The 26297-nt window shown below is 44.6% G+C and overlaps 1 protein-coding gene, 1 long non-coding RNA gene and 1 pseudogene across 3 annotated transcripts; 2 read left to right on the top strand and 1 right to left on the bottom strand.

Moving 5' to 3' along the window:
- Positions 1 to 9138: 9138 nt before the first annotated feature.
- On the bottom strand, positions 9139 to 12269 carry LOC115114281 (alpha-N-acetylgalactosaminidase-like; annotated as a pseudogene).
- Positions 12270 to 15115: 2846 nt separating this feature from the next.
- Positions 15116 to 15957, top strand: LOC135565171 (uncharacterized). Its single transcript, XR_010461373.1, has 3 exons — positions 15116 to 15179; positions 15262 to 15713; positions 15793 to 15957. It is a non-coding gene; the product is annotated as an uncharacterized LOC135565171 (long non-coding RNA).
- Positions 15958 to 15981: 24 nt separating this feature from the next.
- Positions 15982 to 17715, top strand: LOC135565160 (putative nuclease HARBI1). Of its 2 annotated transcripts, XR_010461372.1 has the most exons (3): positions 16388 to 16478; positions 16760 to 16871; positions 16966 to 17715. XR_010461372.1 is itself a non-coding variant. In XM_065011224.1 (2 exons), the coding sequence occupies exons 1-2, from the start codon at positions 15989 to 15991 to the stop codon at positions 16679 to 16681; spliced, it is 624 nt and encodes a 207-aa protein (XP_064867296.1). In that variant the 5' UTR covers positions 15982 to 15988; the 3' UTR covers positions 16682 to 16747. The 2 variants fall into 2 exon arrangements, 1 of the variants encoding a protein (XP_064867296.1); XM_065011224.1 differs by lacking the exons at positions 16760 to 16871; positions 16966 to 17715 and adding an exon at positions 16548 to 16747 and having other exon boundaries at positions 15982 to 16478.
- Positions 17716 to 26297: the final 8582 nt, after the last annotated feature.

Here is a 26297-nt window from a genome sequence, read left to right as displayed (position 1 = left end):
AAAATAATTATACATGAACTTGGCATATAGGAAAGGCCCTGTAGAAGCTGACCACTGAACATGTCTACTAAACAAGGGGATGATTGTGGTATTGAAGCTAGGTGGAGCATGAAGCGTACAATATTGCGGGTGGCAGCAGTGCAGCATTGCACGTCCTCTGGACTAATAGGCCTCGCACCCCCTCTCCCCAATAGTCTACCCCCGGACTCTGTACACAAAAGTACGCCCACTACTCTGACCTAGGACACACTAGACCAGAAACCATAAGTGTACAATCTGATTGTCTGATCATCGTCATATTTCACTCCAGTTCTGTCGAATTGCTTAGTGTGTCACATCACCTTACTTCCTGGTCATGGTAATTCAGTGTGAAATCACGAAACCGCATCTGTCAGCCCGACATGTCCACACCCTTCCTTCATTGCCAGCTGGAACCTGAGGTCCCAGTCTCAGTCTGACGGTGGATGACATAATACAGTATGTGCAAAGTCTGTTCCATAGGCGTACTTTAACTTCCATTCACCATATCAATGTACTGTTGTACTCCTGTGAGCCTACAAAGTCATTTTATGAATGGTTGAATGTTTGAATGGTGAAATGCTGGAATTGCTTCCACTTCTTCAAATCCAATCGTTATTTTGTCACTTCATTCCTAAGAGCATTACAATAATCAGATAAGAGACAAAACTGAAATCTGCACTGCTTGTTAGCATGCTCTATGCTGCATTGCTAGCATGATCTATGCTGCTTTGCTAGTATAGGCCACCCAGCAAACATGATCCCATTGGCCCTTTGTGGGTATTTTGTGGGCAAGGTGGGCACGGGCTAGCCCACAGCAATCCCACATCTGCCCAACATAGGGTTCCTATGACCACAACAAGCCCATACCAGCCCAACATGGGTTAGCCCACACCAATCCCCATCAGGTCAACATGGGCTAGCTTACACCAGCCCAACACAGGCTAGCCCACACCAGCCAAACATGGGCCAGCCCACACCAAGCCCAACATGGGCTATCCCACACCAAGCACAACATGGGCTATCCCACACCAAGCCCACACCAGCCCAACACAGGCTAGCCTACATCAACCCAACACAGGCTACCCACACGAGACCAACACGGGCCAGCCCACACCAAGCCCAACATGGGCTATCCCACACCAGTCCGACACGGGCTAGCCTACAACAGTCCAAGACAGGCTAGCCCACAGCAGTCCAAGACGGGCCAGCATACACCAAGCCCAACATGGGCTGTCCCACACCATGCTTAGGGTTGTTGTCCTGTTGGAAGGTGAACATTTGTTGAGGTCCTGAGTGCTCTGGAGCAGGTTTTCATCAAGGATCTATCTGTACTTTGCTTCGTTCAACTTTCCCTCGATCTTGACTAGTCTCCCACTCCCTGCCGCTGAAAAACATCCCGACAGCATGATGCTGCCACCGACATGCTTCACCATAGGGATGGTGCCAGGTTTCCTCCAGTTTCTCTTGTAAAACAACATATGTATGATAGCGACAACCAATGCTGGCAGCCTACATGGGGCCAATATTTCAGCCCGCATCGGACCCACATCGTGCCAATGTGGACATGTTTGCCTAGTGCACTCTATGCTGCCTGATCTACATTATGCTGCTTTGCTGGCATGTGCTATGTTACTTTGCTAGCATGCTACTGTATGCCCTACTTTGCTAGCATGCTCTAGGCTAGGGTTAACAAGCTGGTTCTGTGTGGTTTGGTTTTGCTAGCCTGCTGCTCTCTGAGCTGGTTACTGGCAGGTGGCTCTGACTTTGACCTACTCTCTCCTGCCAGGAGGCAGCTGACAGGCTGGCCTTCTGCCACCAAGGACTTAAGCTGCTGCAACGTGCAGCCGGCCATGTATACGCCTGGGCACAAGCCCAGGGAAGAGGCTTGGCTGGGGGGTGAAGGTGGGTGGGGTGGAGTGGTGCGGAGGTTAACAAGTCTGTCCTCACAGGTCAAGAGCAGCCACTGCTGGGCAAACCCAGAGACCCATTCATAAAAACAGAGAATACTTACTGGACTGTATGCTGATGTGTATATGATCAACTACTGCCTCCAACCACTACCACGGCCAGCAGCTCAAGGACAGAGTGATGTTCTGCTTCACCAGAGGTTAAATGTAATGGAGTTACATGGTATTTATTGTGGCTGTGGGGTTGAGTTGGGTCCACCCAAGCAGGAAGACTGTATTGTGTGTTGTAATTGGTTATATAATGGGTCATTTGAGGTTGTTAATTGATTTGGTTGTACGTGCCGGCTGTCGGGTCCAGAGTGTCAATCTGCGTCACTTGCAGTGGCTCTAGTGCCAGCACCAGTGCCACCAAGCCTGGCCATAATGGTGAGGGACCCAGAGTCTTGGCAAAGCATTTGTCACAAAAAAAGGAACTGGAAATTCCACAACACCTCGAGTATGACGTCAACATCTAAACATGACAGTGTAAATGCCAAAAACCAGGCCACAAGAACAGCTTCAGTCAACTTTTTTTTAAAGGAGAGTGGTAGTGGAAGTCTACTCTCCTTAGGTATTTTTATTGTTTTACTGATAGGGATAGACATGAATGTAGGCCAAGAGGAGACCTATATGAGGGGGAACAGTGTAGACGAGCAGTGGGGTCAAGATTCGATCCTACGTGGAACTGTAAGTTAGCTGTATGTCAGCCCCGCAGCAGTGGGTTCTAGGAAAGCAAGCGTGAGAATCTTTCATCTTGTTGGTACTCCATTATCATGGTGAGTGTGACCCATGGCCCCATCCCTGGCACCTCTCTCCCCCTACTCTGCCCTCAGACGGTGGTCAGTGGGGTGAGAGGGCGGAGGGCGGAGGGGATGGAAGGTGCGGGGGCCGTATTAAGGGCAGTAAGTCATAATGATGGGCTGGATTAGTGCCGATGGCAAGGTCACCCAGGTTAATCTCCCGCAGGAAGTTTTGGATCAGAACACAGTGATCCAGTAATCAGTATTCAAGCCCAAAGCGCACACAGAGGTAGAAAGCATTAGAGGGGCCACCATACAATGCATGCACTAGCACATAATGTCCCTCTTATAAAGGCACCTGGGTCTCGTCTCATCGATGTTCTTTCTTTTCCAGCCTTCCCGTTGACTGGGAGCCCTATAGGACGTTCTCTGTACTGCAACCTCAGATGATACATGCACTGACCTGGGTTTTCAATTGGATATGCGCTATGGATCTCTTCAGAAAAATGACTTGAGATCACACAGTTGGAAGACATTTTCCCTCGTGTATGTCATCTGTGGAATTTGGTTTCAGATAGAGTTTCCCAGATATATATTGACAACCCCCAGCATATTCAGAAACATTCGAAACCACATGAGAGGAGAGGTTTAATCCACGATGGAGAGCTCTGTACAGATGATTGTCTTTGGCTTATGTTAAATGTCTGGTGCAAGCTACAGGAGATGATACATTTGAATGATGAGGGATTTCAGGGATGTGCTCTACCCTGGCATTTTTATTTCCCCCAGGGAAAATTCTCTTATAGAAAGCGCCCACCCTTCCAAACTACTTAAGGCTGTCATTTAGCACATGCACTCAAACTCACACACCCACACACATAAATACCCGCGCACCCCTTTTCAGTGACTCCAGCTAGAATAACAGCAGGTTTACCTAGCAGCCTGTAAAGAATTCCAGTAAAAAAAGCGGAAAGTTTAAGAAACACCTGAATCCTGTTTGCTGAACAGTCTCCAGGTTTACTTGAACAGATGTCTTCCCTTCAGGGGCCATGAATAAAAGCTGGCCAGGACACCGCATTAGGGCAGAGAACCACCGAGGTGCCAGACATCTGCGGGAAAATGCAGCCGAAGAAGATGGGGTGGAGACGTGAGGAGACAACTAGACTGGTTCATCTCTCTTCAGATGATATATATGGTTTTTAGTCTGACTCAGCTACTTTGGAAGACTAGGCTATATTTGAAAAGTGCAAGATGTCACGTCTGTGATTGTAGGTGCTATGATGTGGGTGTTTACATCCAGTGTTGTGTTGTGGGTAGACAGAGAAAAAACAGTGATTGGGATAGTGGGCTATTTTTATATATCTTTTCCACCGTGTCAGCCATCATTGTGTTGTGACTGTGAGCTGCTCAGCTCTTTCAGTCACTCTCACTGTTCAACCACTCATCCCTTAACGGGCATGGCCTATTTCATCCACCTGCAGCACCCTGAGGATGAAACAGACAGAGGAAAGAAATAGCCAGGATAAAGCCATCTCCTCACAGCAATGTAGCAGAGAAATAGGGAGAAAGAGAGACAGTGTCTATGTGAGTATAGTCAAGGATATATTTATCAATACCAGCCTGTCTCGCTCCCTCAATTCTCTCTCTCTCTCTCTCTACACTAACGTAATGAGACAGTGTAACAATGGGGCAAGTGTTGAATTTCTGAGACGAGATTTCCGGACATCGGAAGAGAGCGGAGGGGTTTGATTCCCACATGGGCCCTAAAATCAGACACTGCACATGACGAACATCCCCAGTGTCATTGTGTGTGTGTGTGTACATGCATGGCTGAGAATGTGTATGTGTGCATGGTGTATTACTGCTTGATACAATACAGCATTTCAGAAACATTGAACTCACCAAACACAAAATCGACCACAGAGTTTGTGGAGCAGCTGTCCTTGCCAAGCTCCGATGGGTTCCGCAACAGAATGACAATCGTCCGCTTCAAGTCCCCCACTGCATATTATGCTCAATCTTTCCATCCTATATCACTAAAAAATACGATCTAACTCCTAATCATTATCCAAAAGCTTCTGAATGCAACACTGTCATTGTTGCATGTGTCTCTTGTACGTGAGCCCATTTTGTTGGCCACGTGACCACTGGATGATGCAATTTGGATTCCTCCCTCTCTGTGGTTTTAATTCAGTTCCACAAGGCCCTCATAGATCTGGCTGATAACTGTATATGAGAACTGCTCATAACCGTATCCCACAGAATCCCCATTGTGCAGCATCCACAGAGCCCACATCACAGGGCTGCATATGAACACCTGTGTGACGTCCTCTATGAGACCTGGGCACCGCATGCCTCCTGTTTTACATTTACATTTAAGTCATTTAGCAGACGCTCTTATCCAGAGCGACTTACAAATTGGTGCGTTCACCTTAAGACATCCAGTGGAACAGCCACTTTACAATAGTGCATCTAAATCTTTTAAGGGGGGTGAGAAGGATTACTTTATCCTATCCTAGGTATTCCTGAAAGAGGTGGGGTTTCAGGTGTCTCCGGAAGGTGGTGATTGACTCCGCTGTCCTGGCGTCGTGAGGGAGTTTGTTCCACCATTGGGGGGCCAGAGCAGCGAACAGTTTTGACTGGGCTGCGCGGGAACTGTACTTCCTCAGTGGTAGGGAGGCGAGCAGGCCAGAGGTGGATGAACGCAGTGCCCTTGTTTGGGTGTAGGGCCTGATCAGAGCCTGGAGATACTGAGGTGCCGTTCACAGCTCCGTAGGCAAGCACCATGGTCTTGTAGCGGATGCGAGCTTCAACTGGAAGCCAGTGGAGAGAGCGGAGGAGCGGGGTGACGTGAGAGAACTTTACGTCACAATAAAGACCAGGCTAAGCACTGTGGATGTGTGGGGCTGTGGATGGGGCTGGCAGTGGATGTCATATACTGCACAGCGGCCCGGGAGACGCTAACCTACTAGGAAGCTGTGTGACCTGGCTGTTGTGACTATTCTGAGTTCAGGAGGATTTCTGTGGTAATGTATGGAGGAACATCTGTAGGTAAAACATACAGTAGACCTACAAACTTGCCACAACATGCTACGATCTGAGCTCTGGTTGGCTAGTTTGCCTCTTCCTCCTGCCACCTCTCCCGTTCACCATTATTGCAAACCTGGAAGTTCCTGAAATGAGCTAAAAATGAGGCATAAGAATTATGTTACAATTAGGATTAAGGTTACGGCTAGGTTTAGGCTTGGTTAGGGTATGGGTAAAGTGGATAAATTGCTTATTGCTGCCCAAAAACAGTGCTTGCCTCTAGAAATTAGGATAAAGTCTGTGATAATGCATGGAGGACAGTTGGAAGGCCTTCTCTGAGATCTGGACTGCAGTGTAGCACAGCCAACACATAAACCTGCTAATTTCAGTGTCATATAGACAGAATGGAACATAATGACATGGCATGGCATGAGACACACACACATGCACCCACAGTGAAACATTTTGTTCTGCTTACTGTAATGGGCACATGGAAAATAACATACACAGAAACACACAGACAAAGCACTGTGGACAGAGATGCTCTGTACCAGGAGAGATTCCTGGACTCCTGCCAGCCTTGATGCTCCTTCTTTACACGTACGCCGAACCAGAGCAAGGCTAGAGGAGGGAAAGAAGAGGACCATTTGGAAGAGAGACAGAGAGGAACAGGCTAAATTGTTTTTGTATATGGACTGAAGATGAGTAAGGATGTGTGATGGTTTGGTATTACATGTATGTGTGTGAAAGCCTCAGAGGTATAGATAAGTGAATTGGTGTCCCTTGTATAACGTGATTTGATGTGCGGGTTTGATCATGTTTAATCGAACCCATCTCAGAGGGGTGACCCATCCTCTTCTGGTTGTACCGGGTAGATGTGTGTGTGCATGTGTGCCACCTTCACAGAACTGAAAAAAGGCATACCTACCTAGAGGTCATACAGTGGCTTGCGAAAGTATTCACCCCCTGTGGAATTTTTCCTATTTTGTTGCCTTACAACCTGGAATTAGAATAGATTTTTTTGGGGGGTTGTATCATTTGATTTACACAACATGCCTACCACTTTGAAGATGCAAAATATTTTTTATTGCTAAACAAACAAGAAATAAAACAAAAAAACGGAAAACTTGAGCGTGCATAACTATTCAGCCCCCCAAAAGTCAATACTTTGTAGAGCCACCATTTTCAGCAATTACAGCTGCAAGTCTATTGAGGTATGTCTCTATAAAAACTTGGCACATCTAGCCACTTGGATTTTTGCCAATTATTCAAGGCAAAACTGCTCCTGCTCCTTCAAATTGGATGGGTTCCGCTGGTGTACAGCAATCTTTAAGTCATATCACAAATGATTCTCAATTGGATTGAGGTCTGGGCTTTGACTAGGCCATTCCAAGACATTTAAATGTTTCTCCTTAAACCACTTGAGTGTTGCTTTAGCAGTATGCATAGGGTCATTGTCCTGCTGGAAGGTGAACCTCCGTCCCAGTCTCAAATCTCTGGATGACTGAAACAGGTTTCCCTCAAGAATTTCGCTGTATTTAGCACCATCCATCATTCCTTCAATTCTTACCAGTTTCCTGATGCTGTCACCACCATGCTTCACTGTGGGGATGGTGTACTCGGGTTGATGAGAGGTGTTGGGTTTGCGCCAGACAAAGCATTTTCCTTGATGGCCAAAAAGCTACATTTTAGTCTCATCTGACCAGAGTACCTTCTTCCATATGTTTGCGGAGTCTCCCACCTGCCTTTTGGCAAACAACAAACATGTTTGCTTATTTGTTTCAGGTCGCTCTGTGGAGTGTACGGCAGGGTAGCCTAGTGGTTAGAGCGTTGGACTAGTAACCGGAAGGTTGCGAGTTCAAACCCCCGAGCTGACAAGGTACAAATCTGTCGTTCTGCCCCTGAACAGGCAGTTAACCCACTGTTCCTAGGCCGTCATTAAAAATAAGATTTTGTTCTTAACTGACTTGCCTGGTTAAATAAAGGTAAAATAAATTTTTAAAAGTGGTCCTATGGACAGATACTCCAATCTCCGCTTTGCAGCTCCTTCAGGGTTATCTTTGATCTCTTTGTTGCCTCTCTGATTAATGCCCTCCTTGCCGAATTTTGGTGGGCAGCCCAATCTTGGCAGGTTTGTTGTGGTACCCTATTCTTTCCATGTTTTAATAATGGATTTAATGTTGCTCCGTGGGATGTTCAAAGTTTCTTTTATTTTTTTATAACCCAAACCTGATCTGTACTTCTCCACAACGTTGTCCCTGGCCTGTTTGGAAAGCTCCTTGGTCTTCATAGTACTTGCTTGGCGGTGCCCCTTGCTTAGTGGCGTTGCAGACTCTGGGGCCTTTCAGAACAGGTGTATATATACTGGGATCATGTGACAGATCATGTGACACTTAGAGTGCAAACATGTGGATTTTATTTAACTAATTATGTGACTTCTGAAGGTATTTGCTTGCTCCAGATCTTATTTAGGTGTAAAGGGGGTGAATACATATGCACCTTTTCCTTTTTTTTTCTTTTTTTTTAACAAGTAATATTTTTCATTTCACTTCACCAATTTGGACTATTTTGTGTATGTCCATTACATGAAATCCAAATTAAAATCCATTTAAATGACATGTTGTAATGAAACAAAATAGGAAAAACGCCATGGGTTTGAATACTTTTGCAAGGCACTGTACCAACAAGACACCTACTGTATCGCTTATCCACAAGCCCTACCAGACCGGCATCACCAGCTGTTTATCCCATCACCAAATAAACATGCTTGGCCTATTCTGGAGCACAACATCTAATTTCCTTGTGCAACCTAATCTACTGTGATATAGCCATGCTGGTGTTTCAAGGGTAAAGGGAACCCACTAATGGTTGTTGTGAAACTCTGTCTACACTGCCCCTCAGTGGTGGAAAGGGGGAATGACTGCTATGAACACTTCCTCTTGACACAGCTGCGAACCTTGTACACTATTGCATGACTGGAAGTCTTGTTGCATGTTAAGTTCATCATCTTACTCTATGCAGTCTCAATTCTGCACCTCATTACACCCTCCTTTTATTATACATAGGCAAGATATGAACCGCTCCTTCCTGTTAGAATAGAGGTCACACAACAAAATACAAATAAATTATACATTTTGAAATATTACACATGGTTTAATCTCCTCATGGGCAGACGCACATAACATTAATTGTTGCAGACAGAGACGGTGATGGAGCTGCCGACCTGTTTCCGCCACTGGTTCTAGTATTATTTCTCTTTCGTCTACCCCAAGAACTTAATCGAGTAGCTGGCGCAAGATTTCAGTTCTGGGTTGGCGAGATTACATATGGGTAAAATACAAAGGTGCAAACAAAATCTATATTCTTCCTGACTCAAATATCTTTGATTGGATCTGGATTGATGGAGTTCCTGCGTGCTTACTTCATGTCTCATCAGAGCAGACTAGGAGGCACAACTCTCGGCTTATGGAAGTCGAACGAGGAGGGCATCCTGTATTTCTGTCGGATGTAGGGGTATCTACCATCATCCTGTGGATGCTCGTAGTGCATTTTGGGATAGACGTACCACATTACGACTCCTGAGGGGTTGATGGAGACGGTGAACTCTGTGCTGGCAGACAGTCTGCTCAATGTTTTCCCAGTGAACACGTCATAAGCCTGAAAGATATAGAAGAGTACAAATGTAGAGGTACAACACTTTGTCACTTACAAAAACACAGCCCACAGCTCAAACTTCCACTTCCCTCAACAGGAATAAATACAGTCATGATGCGCTGGAAGAAATCGAGTCATCATGCACTACAATGTGGTTGGAGAGAACTAGGAAAGGAATCAGGAAAGAGGAGCACACCTCGTAGCTACCTGCTGTGTAGTTTAACTTGGCCAGGGAGGTGTGGCAGTGATAGGCCATGTCTTGGCGACGGCTGAGGGACACCAGAGCACTAGCCGACTGGGAGAGGGGCCGCCAGTACACTTCAACATGACCTCCTCTCCTGTAAAAAAGAGAGTGACATACAGACAAAGAAAAGGAGAGTAAACAGAGAATTTCGTGCAGAGATCGTAGTCTAGTGATAATGCTCCCAGCCAGTCACATACTCTACTACCAATCGGTGACCAGGGTTCAGTCCCCTTCCTACTGTTTTCCCACTTGCCTGTCTCCTAACTGTCTGAATGAAGTGAATTTCATACTGCCAGAATTTATCTATGTGACTCATAAACAAATGTGTAGTTTTGTCATTGAGGGTCACCTGTAGCAAGCGTCTTCCCTGGACGCCCATAGGATCCTGGTTGATGGCGATGGCAGCTCTGTTTTGCAGGATGGCCCTGGCCTCACTGCTTAGGGTCCGAAGGTTGTTAGACATAATGAGAGGTGCAGCCATGATCGCCCAAAGAGCCATCTGAGAGCGTGATTGGTCCACACTGAGGCCGACGTTTCCTATGATCAGCTGGGAGAGAAAAATGATAAATATGTAAGGTAAATGAGATGTACAACAATGTGAATAAATGTAAATAAATAAAACAATGTGAGCAGAGTGATTCCTAGTCCCTTCCAAATGCAGGAACAAGGTTAATATTGGCAAGACAGGTGTAAGGGGTAAGAGCGCCGCTTGGCAATAACAGTGGACAATCAGCAAGTAATGTATACAGGCGTCAATAAATGTAAGATACAGAACAAAGTAAATGTGAAATAGGGAGAAAACTCTACCAATACAATTGTGAGGAGAGTACAGTATTAGATGTGAACAGAGAGGAGAGCACAGAAAGAAGGACAGAGGGATTGGTAAGGGAGTAAGGGACAGACAATGGTCGGACGTAGGACAGACAGACCATGTCAGGATCGTTCCAGCGTCCAGGGCCGGCTTCAGGCTGCAGTATCCCCTGGTTGTCAAAGAACCCGTCTGTAATGTCTTGCACACTGTCCCATGAGTCCTGAGTGTCATCATAGTTACGCCACAGGTTACAAATCTCCCCCAGCAGAATGTAATTCACCTGCAGAAAAAAAGAGACATGGACCCTGTGAGGGTTTGTGAGCAATACAAATACATTTACATACACCTTGATTTGTTTCTGAAAGGGTACTAATGTTGTAATGACATTAGATTTGATACTGTTGCCTGTCTTTATGTCTTTGGAAGACTTGTTTTTTCCCCTGAAGGATCAGGATAATCATCAAACAACTCTAATCAAGAATGATCTGAGTGATGGATCAAACGTGACGGAGCAACAGTTTGTCATCTAACTACAGTAGTGCTGTCCCGGAATACCTGTAACCACGCGAAAGTAGCCCATGCGAGAAACAAAACAACTAATGGAATCAATGGGAATATGACAATGAATGGAGCATTACTTAAAGAGAAGGGACATCCGTTACCTTTTCCTCCAAGCCATAATTGTTATTGTAAAACCAAAAATCTTTGCGGCACATAGCTATTCACTAACCCTCGTCCCCCCCGTCCCCCCCCCATCTCCTTCCGTATATTATTATTTTCATGACAGCACAGTAGTAAGCAAAGGGAGACAGGTATGTACAGTACAGGGAGACAGAGAGGAAGGGCACAGACAGTCAGCCGAGCCGGGGCTCAAAACCCTTCACCAGGGGGGGATGTGCGGTCCCTTATTTTTTAAATTGTGTCACTGGTGGCATAATGAAACACACACTGGGAGGGAGTCCACCCCGATAAGCTGGCTAACTACAGGAGTAGCCAATTGGACGGCCTGTTTTATTCAAAGCCTTGGACATGAGAGGGTAACCTGTATGACAGGAGAACAATAAAAATCCACTCTATGCCCCTCTGAGTCTATTTCCCTCTACCCTCTCTTGCACCCATCTCTTTAAATACCACCACGCCAGGATACCAAAGGACCACCAATGCTGATGCACTCTATATAGTAACTCCCAATGTACAGTTGCAGTTCACCCTCAAGATTCACACACCCTTCTGTTGCTCCTCTTCATTGGAGTAGCAGCCATCCAACTTCCGGAAGTCCACACCCCAACTAGCGGACGTCTGGGCATCAGTCTCAATCTTGTCCAGCGTGGTGCCAGGGTACCCTCCACAGGTGTGTGTGTGCCCAGGTCCCCATAGATGACCAGCTTCAGGCCGCAGTCATGGAGGTACCTCGCCAGCTTGCCAATGCCCCTAGGGAATCTGGGGTTTTAGAGATGGCAGTGAAGTCATGAATCTCATACCTAATACTGTCCGTTCATAATGCTGTAGTAGATAAGACCTCACCTGTTTCACACCTGGTAGTTTAGTGGATGGGACTACCAGCTCTCTGTAACCTAGAGGGCAACCAGTGGGTCCGTCTCCTCTATACCATGTTTCTTGTAGAATGACAATCTTGTAGAGTCCTAATGTGTCTCTGTGTCCTCCTTGTCCTGATTGCAGGTTCATGGGGCATAATCACAGTGCACCAGTCCTCTCTGTCCAGCCTGGAGACACTGCAAATTCTCTGTAGAGCCTCACAAGACATTGGTAACGATATGGAGCTTTACCACTTCAAACCTGGACAGGCACCCAGAGGCCTCATTCATGATAGTAACCAGAAGTATCCTTACACACCTAGTCGGTTCAGTGGCTTATTGAATGGAGCTCTCACCATCACTATCACAGAGGTCCAGGTTGAGGTTGAAGCTGAGTAATATTGCCAACAAAGTGAACAGCTTCCATTCCCACAGTGAAATATGGCCGTACAAAAATCTCTGTGCCTCTGAGGTTATTCTGTGCTCCAGGCCCTCTGTCCTTTCTCCTTCCTTCTCCAATGTGACAATCCTCTGCTCAATCTCCTCTGTCATTCTGTCTCTCTTCTTCACCTCCCTCACCTCCATCTCTCTGAGCTCTCACTCCCTGGCCTCCAGAGAGCGCTGTCCCAGGCGGACACAGGACTCTCTTTGTCTCCATATCAACTTGAAAAGGAAGTGCAAAGCAGGTGTGAGCAGGGTGAACATGCTTAGTGCCCAGAGAAGTCCCACCATCCCTGAGCCCACCACGATTGCCTCAATGACGACTCCAAATGTTGCTCCACTGGCTGTGGTCCTGAAAGCACCAGCTAGCCCAACTGCGATTCACACAACCACAGATTCTGCCTGGGATGCTCCACCACCACTGCTCCTGGCACCCAGCAATATGGAAGCCATAGCTGCTGCGAATATGACCCCGGCCACCACTGAGGTCATGACTGTGGTTAGTGCCATTGCTCCCAGGAGGGTACCCAGTCCCAAGGGCCTCACAGTCTGGACTCCGTCAGACACAGGCTGAAGCCGTGTACTTTTCCCCGTCGGAAGCACAAATCCTCATGGAGGCATACGAGGAGGTAAAAGATATAATTAAGAAGAAAGGCAACACCGCCACAGTGATAAAGCAAAGAGAAAAAGCGTGGCAAAGTATTGCAGACCGCCTGAATGCGTAAGTAGTGCACAATTACACACTCACCGGTCCGCTGAAACATCACAATTACAATTCAAATATTTAATTCACATCTCCAAAAATGCAGTTGTACTGTAATTATGAAACGGTTAAATTTTTAATTGAAATGCACTGCAGATATGAGTGAAATTGTGTAAAGTAACTCCATCACACTGTATAAAGCTATGATACATTTTTTGATATTTTTACTGAAAACAAGACAAAAATACCAAGTAATTTTTTGCAGTGTGACTCCATTAAATGTGTGTGTGTGTGTGTGTGTGTGTGTAGATTAAACATGAACGGGCCAAAACGGACATGGCAGCAGGTCAAAATCAAATACAAGAACATTCTGCAGAATGGTATGGTCCCTGACTAATATTTAACAAAGCACAAGCATATATTGTACCCAGAAGGTGCCTGCTCACACATTGTCTGTACTGTTTTAGCAGTGAAAAAGAATACCCACAGACAAGGCACGGGTGGTGGGTCACCAAAGGCTGACCTTACCCCAGCAGAGGACATGGCCTTGGAGCTAAATAAAGGCAGGCCCGTCTTAGAGGGGATCCCTGGGGGGAAAGAGACGAGCATAGGTTCCTCCCAAGATGCCACCCGCTTCATTCAAGGTATGTCCTTCCATCTCTACATGGGATATCGGCTGCCTTCGATACTGTGAACCATCAGATCCTCCTCTCCACCCTCTCCGAGTTGGGCATCTCCGGCGCGGCCCACGCTTGGATTGCGTCCTACCTGACAGGTCGCTCCTACCAGGTGGCGTGGCGAGAATCTGTCTCCTCACCACGCGCTCTCACCACTGGCGTCCCCCAGGGCTCTGTTCTAGGCCCTCTCCTATTCTCGCTATACACCAAGTCACTTGGCTCTGTCATAACCTCACATGGTCTCTCCTATCATTGCTATGCAGACGACACACAATTAATCTTCTCCTTTCCCCCTTCTGATGACCAGGTGGCGAATCGCATCTCTGCATGTCTGGCAGACATATCAGTGTGGATGACGGATCACCACCTCAAGCTGAACCTCGGCAAGACGGAGCGGCTCTTCCTCCCGGGGAAGGACTGCCCGTTCCATGATCTCGCCATCACGGTTGACAACTCCATTGTGTCCTCCTCCCAGAGCGCTAAGAACCTTGGCGTGATCCTGGACAACACACTGTCGTTCTCAACTAACATCAAGGCGGTGGCCCGTTCTTGTAGGTTCATGCTCTACAACATCCGCAGAGTACGACCCTGCCTCACACAGGAAGCGGCGCAGGTCCTAATCCAGGCACTTGTCATCTCCCGTCTGGATTACTGCAACTCGCTGTTGGCTGGGCTCCCTGCCTGTGCCATTAAACCCCTACAACTCATCCAGAACGCCGCAGCCCGTCTGGTGTTCAACCTTCCCAAGTTCTCTCACGTCACCCCGCTCCTCCGCTCTCTCCACTGGCTTCCAGTTGAAGCTCGCATCCGCTACAAGACCATGGTGCTTGCCTACGGAGCTGTGAGGGGAACGGCACCTCAGTACCTCCAGGCTCTGATCAGGCCCTACACCCAAACAAGGGCACTGCGTTCATCCACCTCTGGCCTGCTCGCCTCCCTACCACTGAGGAAGTACAGTTCCCGCGCAGCCCAGTCAAAACTGTTCGCTGCTCTGGCCCCCCAATGGTGGAACAAACTCCCTCACGACGCCAGGACAGCGGAGTCAATCACCACCTTCCGGAGACACCTGAAACCCCACCTCTTTCAGGAATACCTAGGATAGGATAAAGTAATCCTTCTCACCCCCCTTGAAAGATTTAGATGCACTATTGTAAAGTGGCTGTTCCACTGGATGTCTTAAGGTGAACGCACCAATTTGTAAGTCGCTCTGGATAAGAGCGTCTGCTAAATGACGTAAATGTAAATGTAAATGGATACAACCACATTCATATTGAATCAATTTGGACTGTCTGACTTTGGTTTACCTATTGCCTTGCAGTGCCTGGCAGCACTGTGTTCCTGTTAGAGCCACCAGCACAAGCACCAGACGATGCTGATCCAGTGAGTACTCCATCAAAGGCATACTGTAGGCCTGGCATGTCTTGTCTACTAGCTTCAATATGAATCCGATTAAATGTGATAGGGTGAAGGCCCCAGTGCAGCAGCAACAGCACATGATGGAGACGATGATGAGGAGGAGACCATCTCTCTGGATTCCAGAAGGTATGAGGTATCATGTTAAGACTGTGAAAGTACTATTTACTCTACAATGGTGAGGAGTCCTCATCAAAATCAAAAAATCTAATTTCTTTTACAGGACCCAGATGCTATACAGTGGGAAAACCAGCCTGGCAACATAGTGCATATTAATAAAAGGACACCACATCCTGCCAAATTCCAGCTGCGCTAATTGTATTGTGTTCACAGAGCTCACAAGCTATCAGAAAGTTGTATGGCAACCACCTCCGGCGCCAAATAGAACTGGCAGACATTCAGTACAAGAAGAAAAAGATGGAAAATCTTGCACTGAAGTCCGAAATAAAAAAGAGGACAATTAGGAAACTGGACCTTGAAATAAAAAAACTTGAGAGGGAGGTGAGATATGCCTTCAATGTACACTGTATGCTAACTGTAACACAAATGTATTAATCATTATTTTTCTTTCCTCCCCCAGCTCTAAGAAGATGACACAGCTCAAAATAAAAATTAGGTATATTCTCGTAAAGTCAAGTGAGCCATGACATATGAGCTCTTATTGTGAGCACACAGGACGGTGGCATCTTTCTAAGGTTTTTTTTATTTTCCCAGCAATCAGTACAACCAAGTCATCGTTATAAGGCATCGCCCTCTTTGCCCACCCCCAGCACCAGATGTGGCCACTAGCCTATATGAAGGCCCAAAATTGTGTGTTCCTTTCTGCTCTGACAATGGCATGCCCATTCGTGCGAGATGTGGTGGATGAAGAAGCACTTGTGCTGAGGAGAGCCTTCAGGCGAGAAAGGGTCTTCAGGGACCGGTTGGACCCACTGGCCTTCCCTGATGACCATCTATATGAAAGATACAGGTTTTCTGCAGATGGCATCAGGTATCTATGCAGACTACTGGGTCCCAGGATTAAGCACCGCACTGCACGGAGCCATGCACTGAGTGTGGAGCAAATGGTTTGTGTGGCCTTGCGCTTTTTTGCTAGTGGAGCCTTCCTGTACTCAGTGGGGGATGCAGAACAGCTGAACAAGGCCACAATTTGCCGCACAATAAGGAGTGTGTGTCTGGCTATCAAAGCATTAGCAGATGTCTTCATCTCCTTCCCTGGCCACAGAAGACTCTGTGACATCAAAGAGGAGTTCTATAGGATTGCAGGTAAGAGGATCTACAAATTACAGGACAACTGTTAACACATAGTAGGATACTCATTACTTTGTGTGACAGGTTTCCCCAATGTCATTGGTGCAGTGGACTGCACACACATAAGGATAAAAGCCCCCTCAGGTGCCCATGAGGCCGATTTTGTGAATAGGAAATCCTTTCACAGCATTAATGTTCAGGTGAACATAACTTTTTGATATTGTCCATTGACGAACACTCTGCATTGCCAGTGATGTGCATTGATTGGTGTAATATTCCTCATCTTATGATTTCAGATGGTCTGCAATGCTGACTGTGTGATCAGCAATGTTGTGGCAAAATGGCCTGGCTCAGTCCATGACTCCAGAATCTTTCGGGCCTCTGAAATCTATCAGTGACTATCACAAGGTAAGCCACACAACCCCTATTTATAACCATCATGGCTGTGTCAAGAATATCACTGTGTTTATGAGGTAGTAATGATGAGATTTTGTGTTGACAGGTGAATTCTCTGGTGTGTTGCTGGGAGACAGGGGGTATGGCTGCCAGCCTTTTCTCCTGACACCTTTCACAGACCCCAGGAAGCACAGCAGGCCTACAACCATGCCCATGCCAGGACCAGGGCCAGAGTTGAAATGACCTTTGGCCTCCTGAAGGCACGCTTTCACTGCCTTCACAAATTAAGGGTCAGCCCTGTTAGGGCATGTGATATTACTGTGGCTTGTGCTGTCCTCCACAATGTGGCCTGCCTGAGGAAGGAGAGGGCCCCCAGAGTGCCACCAGCCATGGACTGGGACAATCCGGCAATCTTCCCTGATGACGACAGTGGTCGGCTGCTGAGGGACCAATATGTGTTGAATTATTTTAGTTAGTATGTGTGCTTTCAATTTTGGTTAAATATGTCCTGCGGTGGCAGAGGAATTTGGGTTTTTTGGGTTCGTTTTTTGACGAATTTGGCCTCTTATGATGTTTGTGCGGTATACTGTGTGTAATACAAGGCTGCAGGGAGGCTACTGCATCCATTCATTTGTCTGTTCAGTTGATGTGTATGGATTTGTCCTGCATTTATTTTAGTGTGCAGACATGCAGGGTGTGTTATATACAGACCTTTGAATGTGTATGTATCATTTTGTATAATATGCTTGGATTCTGTGCTTTCCATCTTGTAGAGTCACTGTGACTTCAGTTTCGAAAGGAGCTGATGGTCTACCTGCTTTGTTTTGTCCTTATTCAATAAAGGAACATAATGTTACACATTGTGTTTTTATATTCATATGGAATGTGTATTTGTTTATATGACAGAGTACTAGGGCCACACTGAAGAAAAAGGATAAAGTCATACATTTATGAGGCTGGTTCTTTCTGCAGAAAAGCTACATATTGTTTTTACAGTTTTGATACTTATGACAATGTGATACTTAATATTCTGGCACATCAGCATGTCTTTGTTTATGAAACCATACTGAAGTACAATTTCACGAAATGCCCCACATCTGTCATTTTAACAACTGTCCTCCTTTAAAACAACTGGTTACAATATTATGACTTGTGTTTTTTTCCCCTCTGTGGCCCTAATATTCTATCATTTTATATATAGCCTTATAGTCTATGGGAAACTGTAAATTATCTAATGATAGCAACATCATCTAAAAATCATTTTTTATCCAAAATCATTGAAATTAATGATCACAAACGTTTAAATAATAACAGTGGGTCTAGTTATATGTGATAACAATGTATAGTGAGCAGTGAAATAACTATTGGTTTCCATTTGTGGTGACTGCTGACTGACATTAGGGATGAGATTAAATAGATCCTGGAATTTAGCCTGGTCTGGAGCAGGCTAGCTCCACAGAATAAATCTCTAATTTATACCATAACATATCCTCCTGCCCCCTATCCATCTTTAGTGCAACCGGATTACGGATCAATTGAGCCAGGATCACCAAGATATCCTGGCTTAATCCCTTATCCTAGTTTTGTGCAACAGGCCCCAGCCCGTTTTGTGTATACTTATTCTTTATTTTGAATTTGCAGTGATCTTTATTCTACATCTACTGGCATGCATTATTTTAGCCTTTGCATTTCCTTGGTTTGCTGTGCCTTTCATTTGTGTGTCTCCTAATTATAGTCTCCTCCCCTTTGGCTGGTCTCCATGGGGATCAGCACACCCTTAATTGACACACCTGAGACTAATGCCCTTAATGAGTCATGTGCCCTGTTCAAAAAGGAGCTCCAGGCTCACTTCAGCCCTCTGCTGATGTTGAGAACAACCTCTACTCCTGAGGCTGCCGCTGCCCCCTGACCGCCACGCCACCTGACCGCCATGCTACCGCTAGACGACCGCAACAGAGTCATGCTGTCACCTAGAGGAGCGATGGAGGACAGAGCTGAATGAATGAGTGCTACAATGCACAAAGCCCAGACGGTCTTTCCTGAACTGAGTGGAGATTAAGTGCTACAGAGAGAATGCTAGCCCCTCCCACCTGCTCTGGTCTTTGTCCCAGTGGCAAGGCAACATGTACCAACGATGGACTGAGCTATTGGACCGGCAATCTACCCCCTAAAATATATATATATATATATAGATGGATATCCAATGGATGGACAACGCACAGCGGCGGCGTCCAATTTGTTCTACCTTGGCAGCAGCCAGGATTTAATCATAGGCCTGAGTATCTGTGTTTGTGTGGGCTGTTTGTGTGTTGAAAATTTGTAGACCTCAAGTGAAGAGAATCTAAACTCTTATCAAACATTGTGTGTTGACCTGGGATCGTACTTATCTGATTCTGTCATAGCTTCAAGAGCTTTGTCCAAGTACTGGTGGACTCCACTAACAAAAGAATGGGTGATCAGACCAGAGGTCCAAGACCTTAAGAACAGTCTTCCCAGGAAGAGGTGCATGTGCTGAAAGAGACTTGAGGCAAGATAACAAAGTCCACCTTAGAGGACATCCGCACTGTCTGTGAATCATCATTGTTACAGATGACTGGGAAATCTGACTTGTCTAGAGGGACAATCCAGGAGGAGTAAAACTGTTACCAGAGTCTCCACAGGTCTGGAAAACCTGTAACCTGCCCAGGTGAAAAGACCCAGGCCGATAGTTGTCAGGTTCAAGGACAAGATGGCTGTTTTGGAGAGGGGCAAGAACTTGAGAGGAACCAACATCTTCCTCAGCGAAGAACTTATCCCAGCTATGAAAGCTGCCAGAGAGTGTGAGGACATTGCTTACATCTGCAATGACAAGCTCATCGTCCACCTTCCCTCTCTGGGAGGAGTGAGAGAGACAAACTTTTGGGTCGGTAGCTTTAGCACGTCACACACACCAACTGACACTCACAAGTCCCTGATTGTTTAGCTTAATGTGGGGTTTTTTGTGAGCTACCTAGGAAAGGGCTAAGAATAGCCCATATTAATATATGTATCCTTAGAAATAAGGTTCAAGAAATCAATAACTTGCTAACATCGGGTAACATTCATGCAATGGCCAGCTCTGAAACTCACTTAGATAATTCCTTTTGATATGGCATAACATCTACAGAAAATATAGGAATGGTTATGGGGGAGTTCTTGCTGTATATGGAGACATATTCCTTTAAAGCTTAGAGGACCTTATGTCATGTTGAAGTGTTGTGGTTGCAAGTTTACCTGCCTCATCTAACGCCTTTTGTTTTGGGGTGCTGCTGTAGGCCGCCAAGTGCTAAATCAGTATTTGGATCAGTTCCTATAACAAGTACCAAAGGGTGGGCCTAAAGTAATTTTATAAGAGATCATGCAAAATGTTTTATCAGGACTCTTTTGTTGAAGATTTAAAACGATAATGTTGGTTTAATGTGTATGAGGAAGTGAATCCAGATACAGCACTGGTGATTTTTTTTAATCAATAATGACTAATTATGTATACATTTCAATCAGGACTGACTAATCAGAATACTATTATGTTACTGTATAGATGTATGAATTTTATTTTAACCCTAGTACTGAATATAATGTGTGTAAATATAATCAAGAATTAGAACAATGACTGTCTGTTACTTGGTAGAAATGAATTAACTATATCGCCAGACTGGCTAGAATGCTTATCTACACAGGCAGGCCTTGGCGCGGTCGTAAATTATCTAAATTAGCATAGACGATGTGGGAAGGCTTGAGAACTATACAGCCTTTGTACCCGTGTCAAGAAGAGACGGGACAGTTCGAAAACGAATGACGTCATTTTCAGTTTATAACCTGTGGTAAACTGTATCATGTTCAGTACTCTCGAGAATCAACGCTGCTGGTTGATTTTGAGACTGGTCTCTGTCCATTTTATGCAAATAAGAGTCTTACAAATTATTAGGAATTGACAGTGTTTAATTTTAATTGGATATTAAAACATAGAGGAATTTAATTCCTGTAACAGTAAGCCAAGATAAATGACATGAACAAATGGAGAAGTACCTTAAATGATATCAAGGGTAGAAAACCCAATTAATCTCCAATGTTCATTCAAGTTGATGGTTCATTTACAACAAAAACCTTTTGATATTGCCAATTACTTCAATGACTATTTCACGAGTAAAGTAGAAAAACTTAAGTGAAATGACATTGAAAAGAGAACCCTCATAATGAAAGAAAAGGATTGCTGTTTTGAATTTGGTCAAATCCATGTGGGAGAGGTGGTAAGCTATCGTGATCCATCAATAATAAGTCACCAGGAATAGACAACCTTGATGGGAAACTATTGAGAATGGTAGCAGACTGTATTCCCCCCCCCCTATATGCTATTTCTTTAACCAAAGCCAAAAGGAGGGTTTATCCACAATTGTGGATAGAAGCTAAACTAATTACAATCCCTAAAAGCTGCCCAATCAGTTTGCTGCCTGTTCTTAGTAAACTGATGCAGGTCTTTTGTATTATCAACTGGAGTACAAAATGGAAGAACCCCAACAGTTTGCTTTTTTGGCTTTATAAAACAAACAAGTGAATGTCTGGCTGCAGCCTGATGTCCCAGTCATCATCCCTCTGGAGAGAAAGCGAGAGGAGATCCCTCATGAATCCAGTACATCAAGGGAGTTTAATTCTACTTTTAATGAATCTATATTATATTGTATTATAATTTGATCGTAATGGGGTTAGAAAGATACACTGCTTCTTAATGCAATCGCTTTGTCACATTTCTTTTTAACGTTACAGAAATCGTTCATTTTTCAATAATCTGAGACGGCTCTCAGACATAAGCAATATTTCTCCGCTATGTTGGAGTCAACAGAAACACAAAATTACAACATAAATATTCCCTTACCTTTGATGGTCTTCGATCAGAATGTAGTGGAAGTAGTCATACTTACCCAATACATCGTTTGGTTTCAAGTCGTGTGTCTTTGTATTAGCATATGCTAAGAGTTCCAGCTGAAATGCTTCCAAAATCACTTCTGGTCACGAACATTTGCGCATCAAAACTTCAAAATTACATATTATATGTCGACTAAACTGGTCAAAGTGCAGGTCTAAGTCTAAGTGCAGAATCAAGCTTTAGGATGTTCTAAACGTACAAAACAATTATCTAATCTCTCGGACGAAAGTGCTTCTTTGCAGGCGATCTGGAACAAAGGGATGTGTCTTCAAAAAGCGCGCTCTCGTAACCTTGTATTTTCTCCCGACACTCAGTCTTTTGCCTACCAAACGCTCAAAACTCGCGGGATTTGCACAATTAAACGCTGTACTGAATGAGGACATCTTAGTGGAAGACATAGAAAGTGTCTCCAGATCCATAGCTGGTTGGGAAGGGTGGGGGCGATGACGTCAAAGTTGCCCCAAGTTTCAGGCTCCCAAAAATAGTTTGGGAGATTGCCTGCCCTGTGAGTTCTGCTATACTTACAGACATAATTCAAACGGTTTTAGAAGCTTTAGAGTGTTTTCTATCCAATAATAATTATTATATGCATATATTAGCAATTTTGGACAACAAAAAAATTCAGTTTAGTATGGGCACGCAATTGCTCCAAAGGGGGCAGTATTCTGCTGAGCCCTAAACAGGTTTTAATCGGTTCCTCTCTGTCCTCACCCCTGCGCACCGCCCCCCTTTGACCTAAACTTTCTGGCCAATGTTAGCATGGCTCAAGACTTACCTTTTTCATCACCATCCCAATATATATCTATATTTTTATATGCCAGGTTGTGTCTGCTCTAGGACCTATAGGTAATTCATAGTGATTTGAAAGCATAGTAAGAGAGGGCTAAATGGGCTGTCAACTAAGCCAGAAATTCTAATGAAAATGAACGCCTCTAGAAAGAACATTGCAATCATATTTAAATCTATTTAGCATAAATGTAGCATACATAATTTATCCTAAATGTAAAAGTGCAGCCTAGGTTGTGTATTGGCTTCAGCCTCATGTCCACACTGATGCTGACATGAGGGAGGCAACCAAATGTAGCCAAACGTTGAGACTTTTAATTACAAAAATATAGGCTAAATGCCAATTATCTTTGACAACTATAATGTAGGTTAATTAATATTAACATCTAAATGATTGATTCTGTTGACATAGGCACAGTTCATTCCAATCAAATGGTCATGAGCAGAGAGAAGGGAGCGGAGAGAAAGGATGGTGCCTGTTTTTGCCCTGCACACATCACCCACCTTACAATCTGAGCGGTGGCAGTCCACATTCACAATCCTGGTCATATTAGCAACCCATGTTGCTTGTTACATCTGTAGATCTCCCCTCTTCATAACTGATATATACATCTGTGTCACATGAAACCGCTTGCATGTGCAGTGCGCTTTTTTACAGTATGTTTCGAACAGAAGCGGCCTCCTCTTGACAACTCTTTGCTCCAAAAATGTGCAGCTTTGTGAGCGTAGGTATTCAAATGAGTAAATACTGTACATTTTAGAAAATGAAAAACAAACCAAAAATATTAGCTAGCTACATCTCGCCATTGTATGCAGTGGTGTCTATTCATGGATGCCAAGGAAAGCCAGGCTTTCCATTAAAATTGACCAAGAAAAAAATTGTTTATCTTTCGTCTCTCTGTTTCATCATTTTCCTTTAGTTCGCAAAAGAGGCTGAATGTATCTCACTGGAGAAAGTATCAGAGCGAGCGGAACAACGCCCCCTCTGTGTAGGCCATCTATCTGATGCGTCTGGTCAAAAAGAGCATTTGGCCTCCCTTGATGGAAAAAGTATTAAATCATATCCAATCAGTGTTGAGCTAAACAACAACAGTAAGCTCAACTGTGAATGGTCCTGGAGCACCAAAAAAGAAAGTGTCAAGGAAATCCAGTTTGGATTTGGCTTCACTCCAAATCACACTGAGAGCAACACGTCATTGACAGAAACAACTTGAATTGTTGCATCTCGTTGTGTTGTCCTCCAGTGGCTAGCTAGCTAAAATTGTCCCTTTCCGAAATTAACCATGGATGGAGATAAACATTTGGACTTCTGGTTTTACGTAATTCTCCGTACAGGCCAATGATTATAAAGGCGATTCTGATACAACCACAAATTCATACATTGTGCCCCTGACCTAAGAGGATGGAAGTTCAATTTGTAGCTAGATGTAGAAGGCTAATGTTGCCCATGAAAGGAAGTTAGGCTAGCAACCAAACATTTGAGCCAAGTAGCCTAGGACAACAAAAAATGTAATCTTGTACTCTATGACAGTCATAGACCTTTCGTCAACATGAAAGATAGGAGGATGGCATTGTAGTAGGGTGAGTCAACATGTGTTTTCTACTCCTACAAATGCAACAAACAAATCAGAACCATGGACAGCCATAACATATTTAGTTTACGTTGATTGGACTAAATCGTTTTTGGTATATTTTAGTAGTCACTGTAAGCATAGGTGATTTGCTGAAGTTGAAATTGTGCTGGAATAGTGGAGGAAGCTCCTGTTTTCTTTGCAACTAGTGGTAACTCTCCGTGGTTCTAAATCTAAAGTTGTTTAGAGTCCGAAAATGTCAGGAACATTAGCTTGCTTGACCATGATGTAGATCATGTAACTAACTGTTTGTTACGTACAATATGCTTTATGGACTTCACTGTACAGATGTTGTTCTCCGGTTTCGTGATGGAACAAAGGTGTGGTTGAATCTATTCTGCCACTGTCTTATTGTCTTGGCCTTATGCCTATATATCATGGTGGCTAGAAATATGAACTAGCAGGTTATAGAGCAAACAATGCAATTATCACAACACAAACAGTTGAAGTCGGAAGTTTACATACACTTGGGTTGGAGTCATTAAAACGTGTTTTTCAACCACTCAACAAATGTCTTGGTAACAAACTATAGTTTTGGCAAGTCGGTTAGGACATCTACTTTGTGCATGACAGTATGCTACACCAATATTAGTTTCCATTCATACAAACTGTCAAAATGATTTCTCAGCACCGGGTGTGAACTCCTGACACTCAGACCACTGCACTATGCAGTACACAATGCTCTAGCAGGCCGTGAGAGTACTTGATGATGGTATGAGGTCGGTTGGTTTACACTGCAGAGCCTTCCCCAAACCATAACCCTCTAGGTACGGTACTGCATTGTATAACCTACAAACACTGCTTCCAGCTGCCCCCTTGGGGCGATTATACATTTGAGATATTTATTAACCTGTTGCGGGTAGGATTTTTATTTACCTATTTAATCCTCCTGCTGCAGGATTATTTTCCTCCTGCGATGACATTTGTCATATTAAGATTCAACAACTGTGCCTTGCTTAACGTTTTCCTTATGGAAATGCTCCCAATAATTTTGAGTTAATCGAGGTGAAAGAGAACAACATTTTAGTCAAATGCAAACTCTGCAAAGGCAGCATTGATGTCTTCCTCCAGAAACACGAAATCCAAACCTGAAAAGCATCTGGTATCCATAAAAATCCAGAAATCTGTTAAAGAGGACAAATCTATACACATTATGATAATAAACATAGGTGCATAAATACTATTTATACATAAATAATATATGTGTTCTAACGAAATGTCCACACAAACAATCGAAGTGTCTGATAAATGCAATTCAAAGCGGCAATGACTTTAACATACTGTGGCATACAGCAGGTCAGCCACCAGGGGGAGACTCGTCGAGGCCTGGTGACAGACGGCATCTACATCACAAGGCGATGGCTCCCTCTGCTGGACGTGCCAGGTCTCGACAGGCTCTCCGGCCGGGAGTAATTGTGTTTGGTGAGTAATCAAGTGGTTGATTGCTCACCAGCTGGACAAGTCCCATAAAGCTGCCAGAAGGGAAAGAGGTTACTCCCTTATAGTCGTGCTCAGTCCCAGAGATAACGGAGGGAGCTCAGTTTTGTTCCCCCCAGGATACAGCAAGACCCGGAGACCCAGAAGACCCAGAGTATCCAAGAGGATGATTTTATTTTTGTTTGTTATTGAAATAAACACCCTTGAAAACAAGCTAATCCAACTCTGTCTGTGTCTGATCTGTAAAAACATTTTGACCATACCCCTTGGTCTGCCACAATACATTGCTTGGAATGTGAGAGTAGGGTAACTCCCCTCGCCGGTCTTGAACACAGGCCACCAGCACCAATGACGAAGACCCTAAACACTGTTCCAATAAAGGATATCTCTAGGAATAGGGGATGTGCTTATAGAGTCACTATGGTTAGACTCTGATCAGAAGAAACCCTAAAACCCTCCTCCCTATAGGCACTTGTGTCGATCCGAAACAACTTAATAGGTGTAAGCAATAGGGTGAAATTCACTTTGAAGAAAATCTAAGTTCTGTTAAAAAGCAGTGGAGGCTCCTCAGAGGAGGATGGGGAGGACCATCCTCCTCAGTGAATTTTATAAAAATAATTATTGTAAAACATTTCAAATTGTATC

This window comes from Oncorhynchus nerka, linkage group LG3, assembly GCF_034236695.1.
Source record: "Oncorhynchus nerka isolate Pitt River linkage group LG3, Oner_Uvic_2.0, whole genome shotgun sequence".
Taxonomy (NCBI): Eukaryota; Metazoa; Chordata; class Actinopteri; order Salmoniformes; family Salmonidae; genus Oncorhynchus; species Oncorhynchus nerka.
Note: the sequence above shows the minus strand (reverse complement) of the source record. Positions and strands in the feature narration are given on the sequence as shown.

Excerpts from the sequence above, each read along its gene's own strand:
- LOC135565160 (XM_065011224.1), top strand. The coding sequence starts at position 15,989 with ATGTGGCCACTAGCCTATATGAAGGCCCAAAATTGTGTGTTCCTTTCT. Across the intron at positions 16,479-16,547 it reads GGAGTTCTATAGGATTGCAG|GTTTCCCCAATGTCATTGGT; the intron begins GTAAGAGGATCT and ends TTTGTGTGACAG.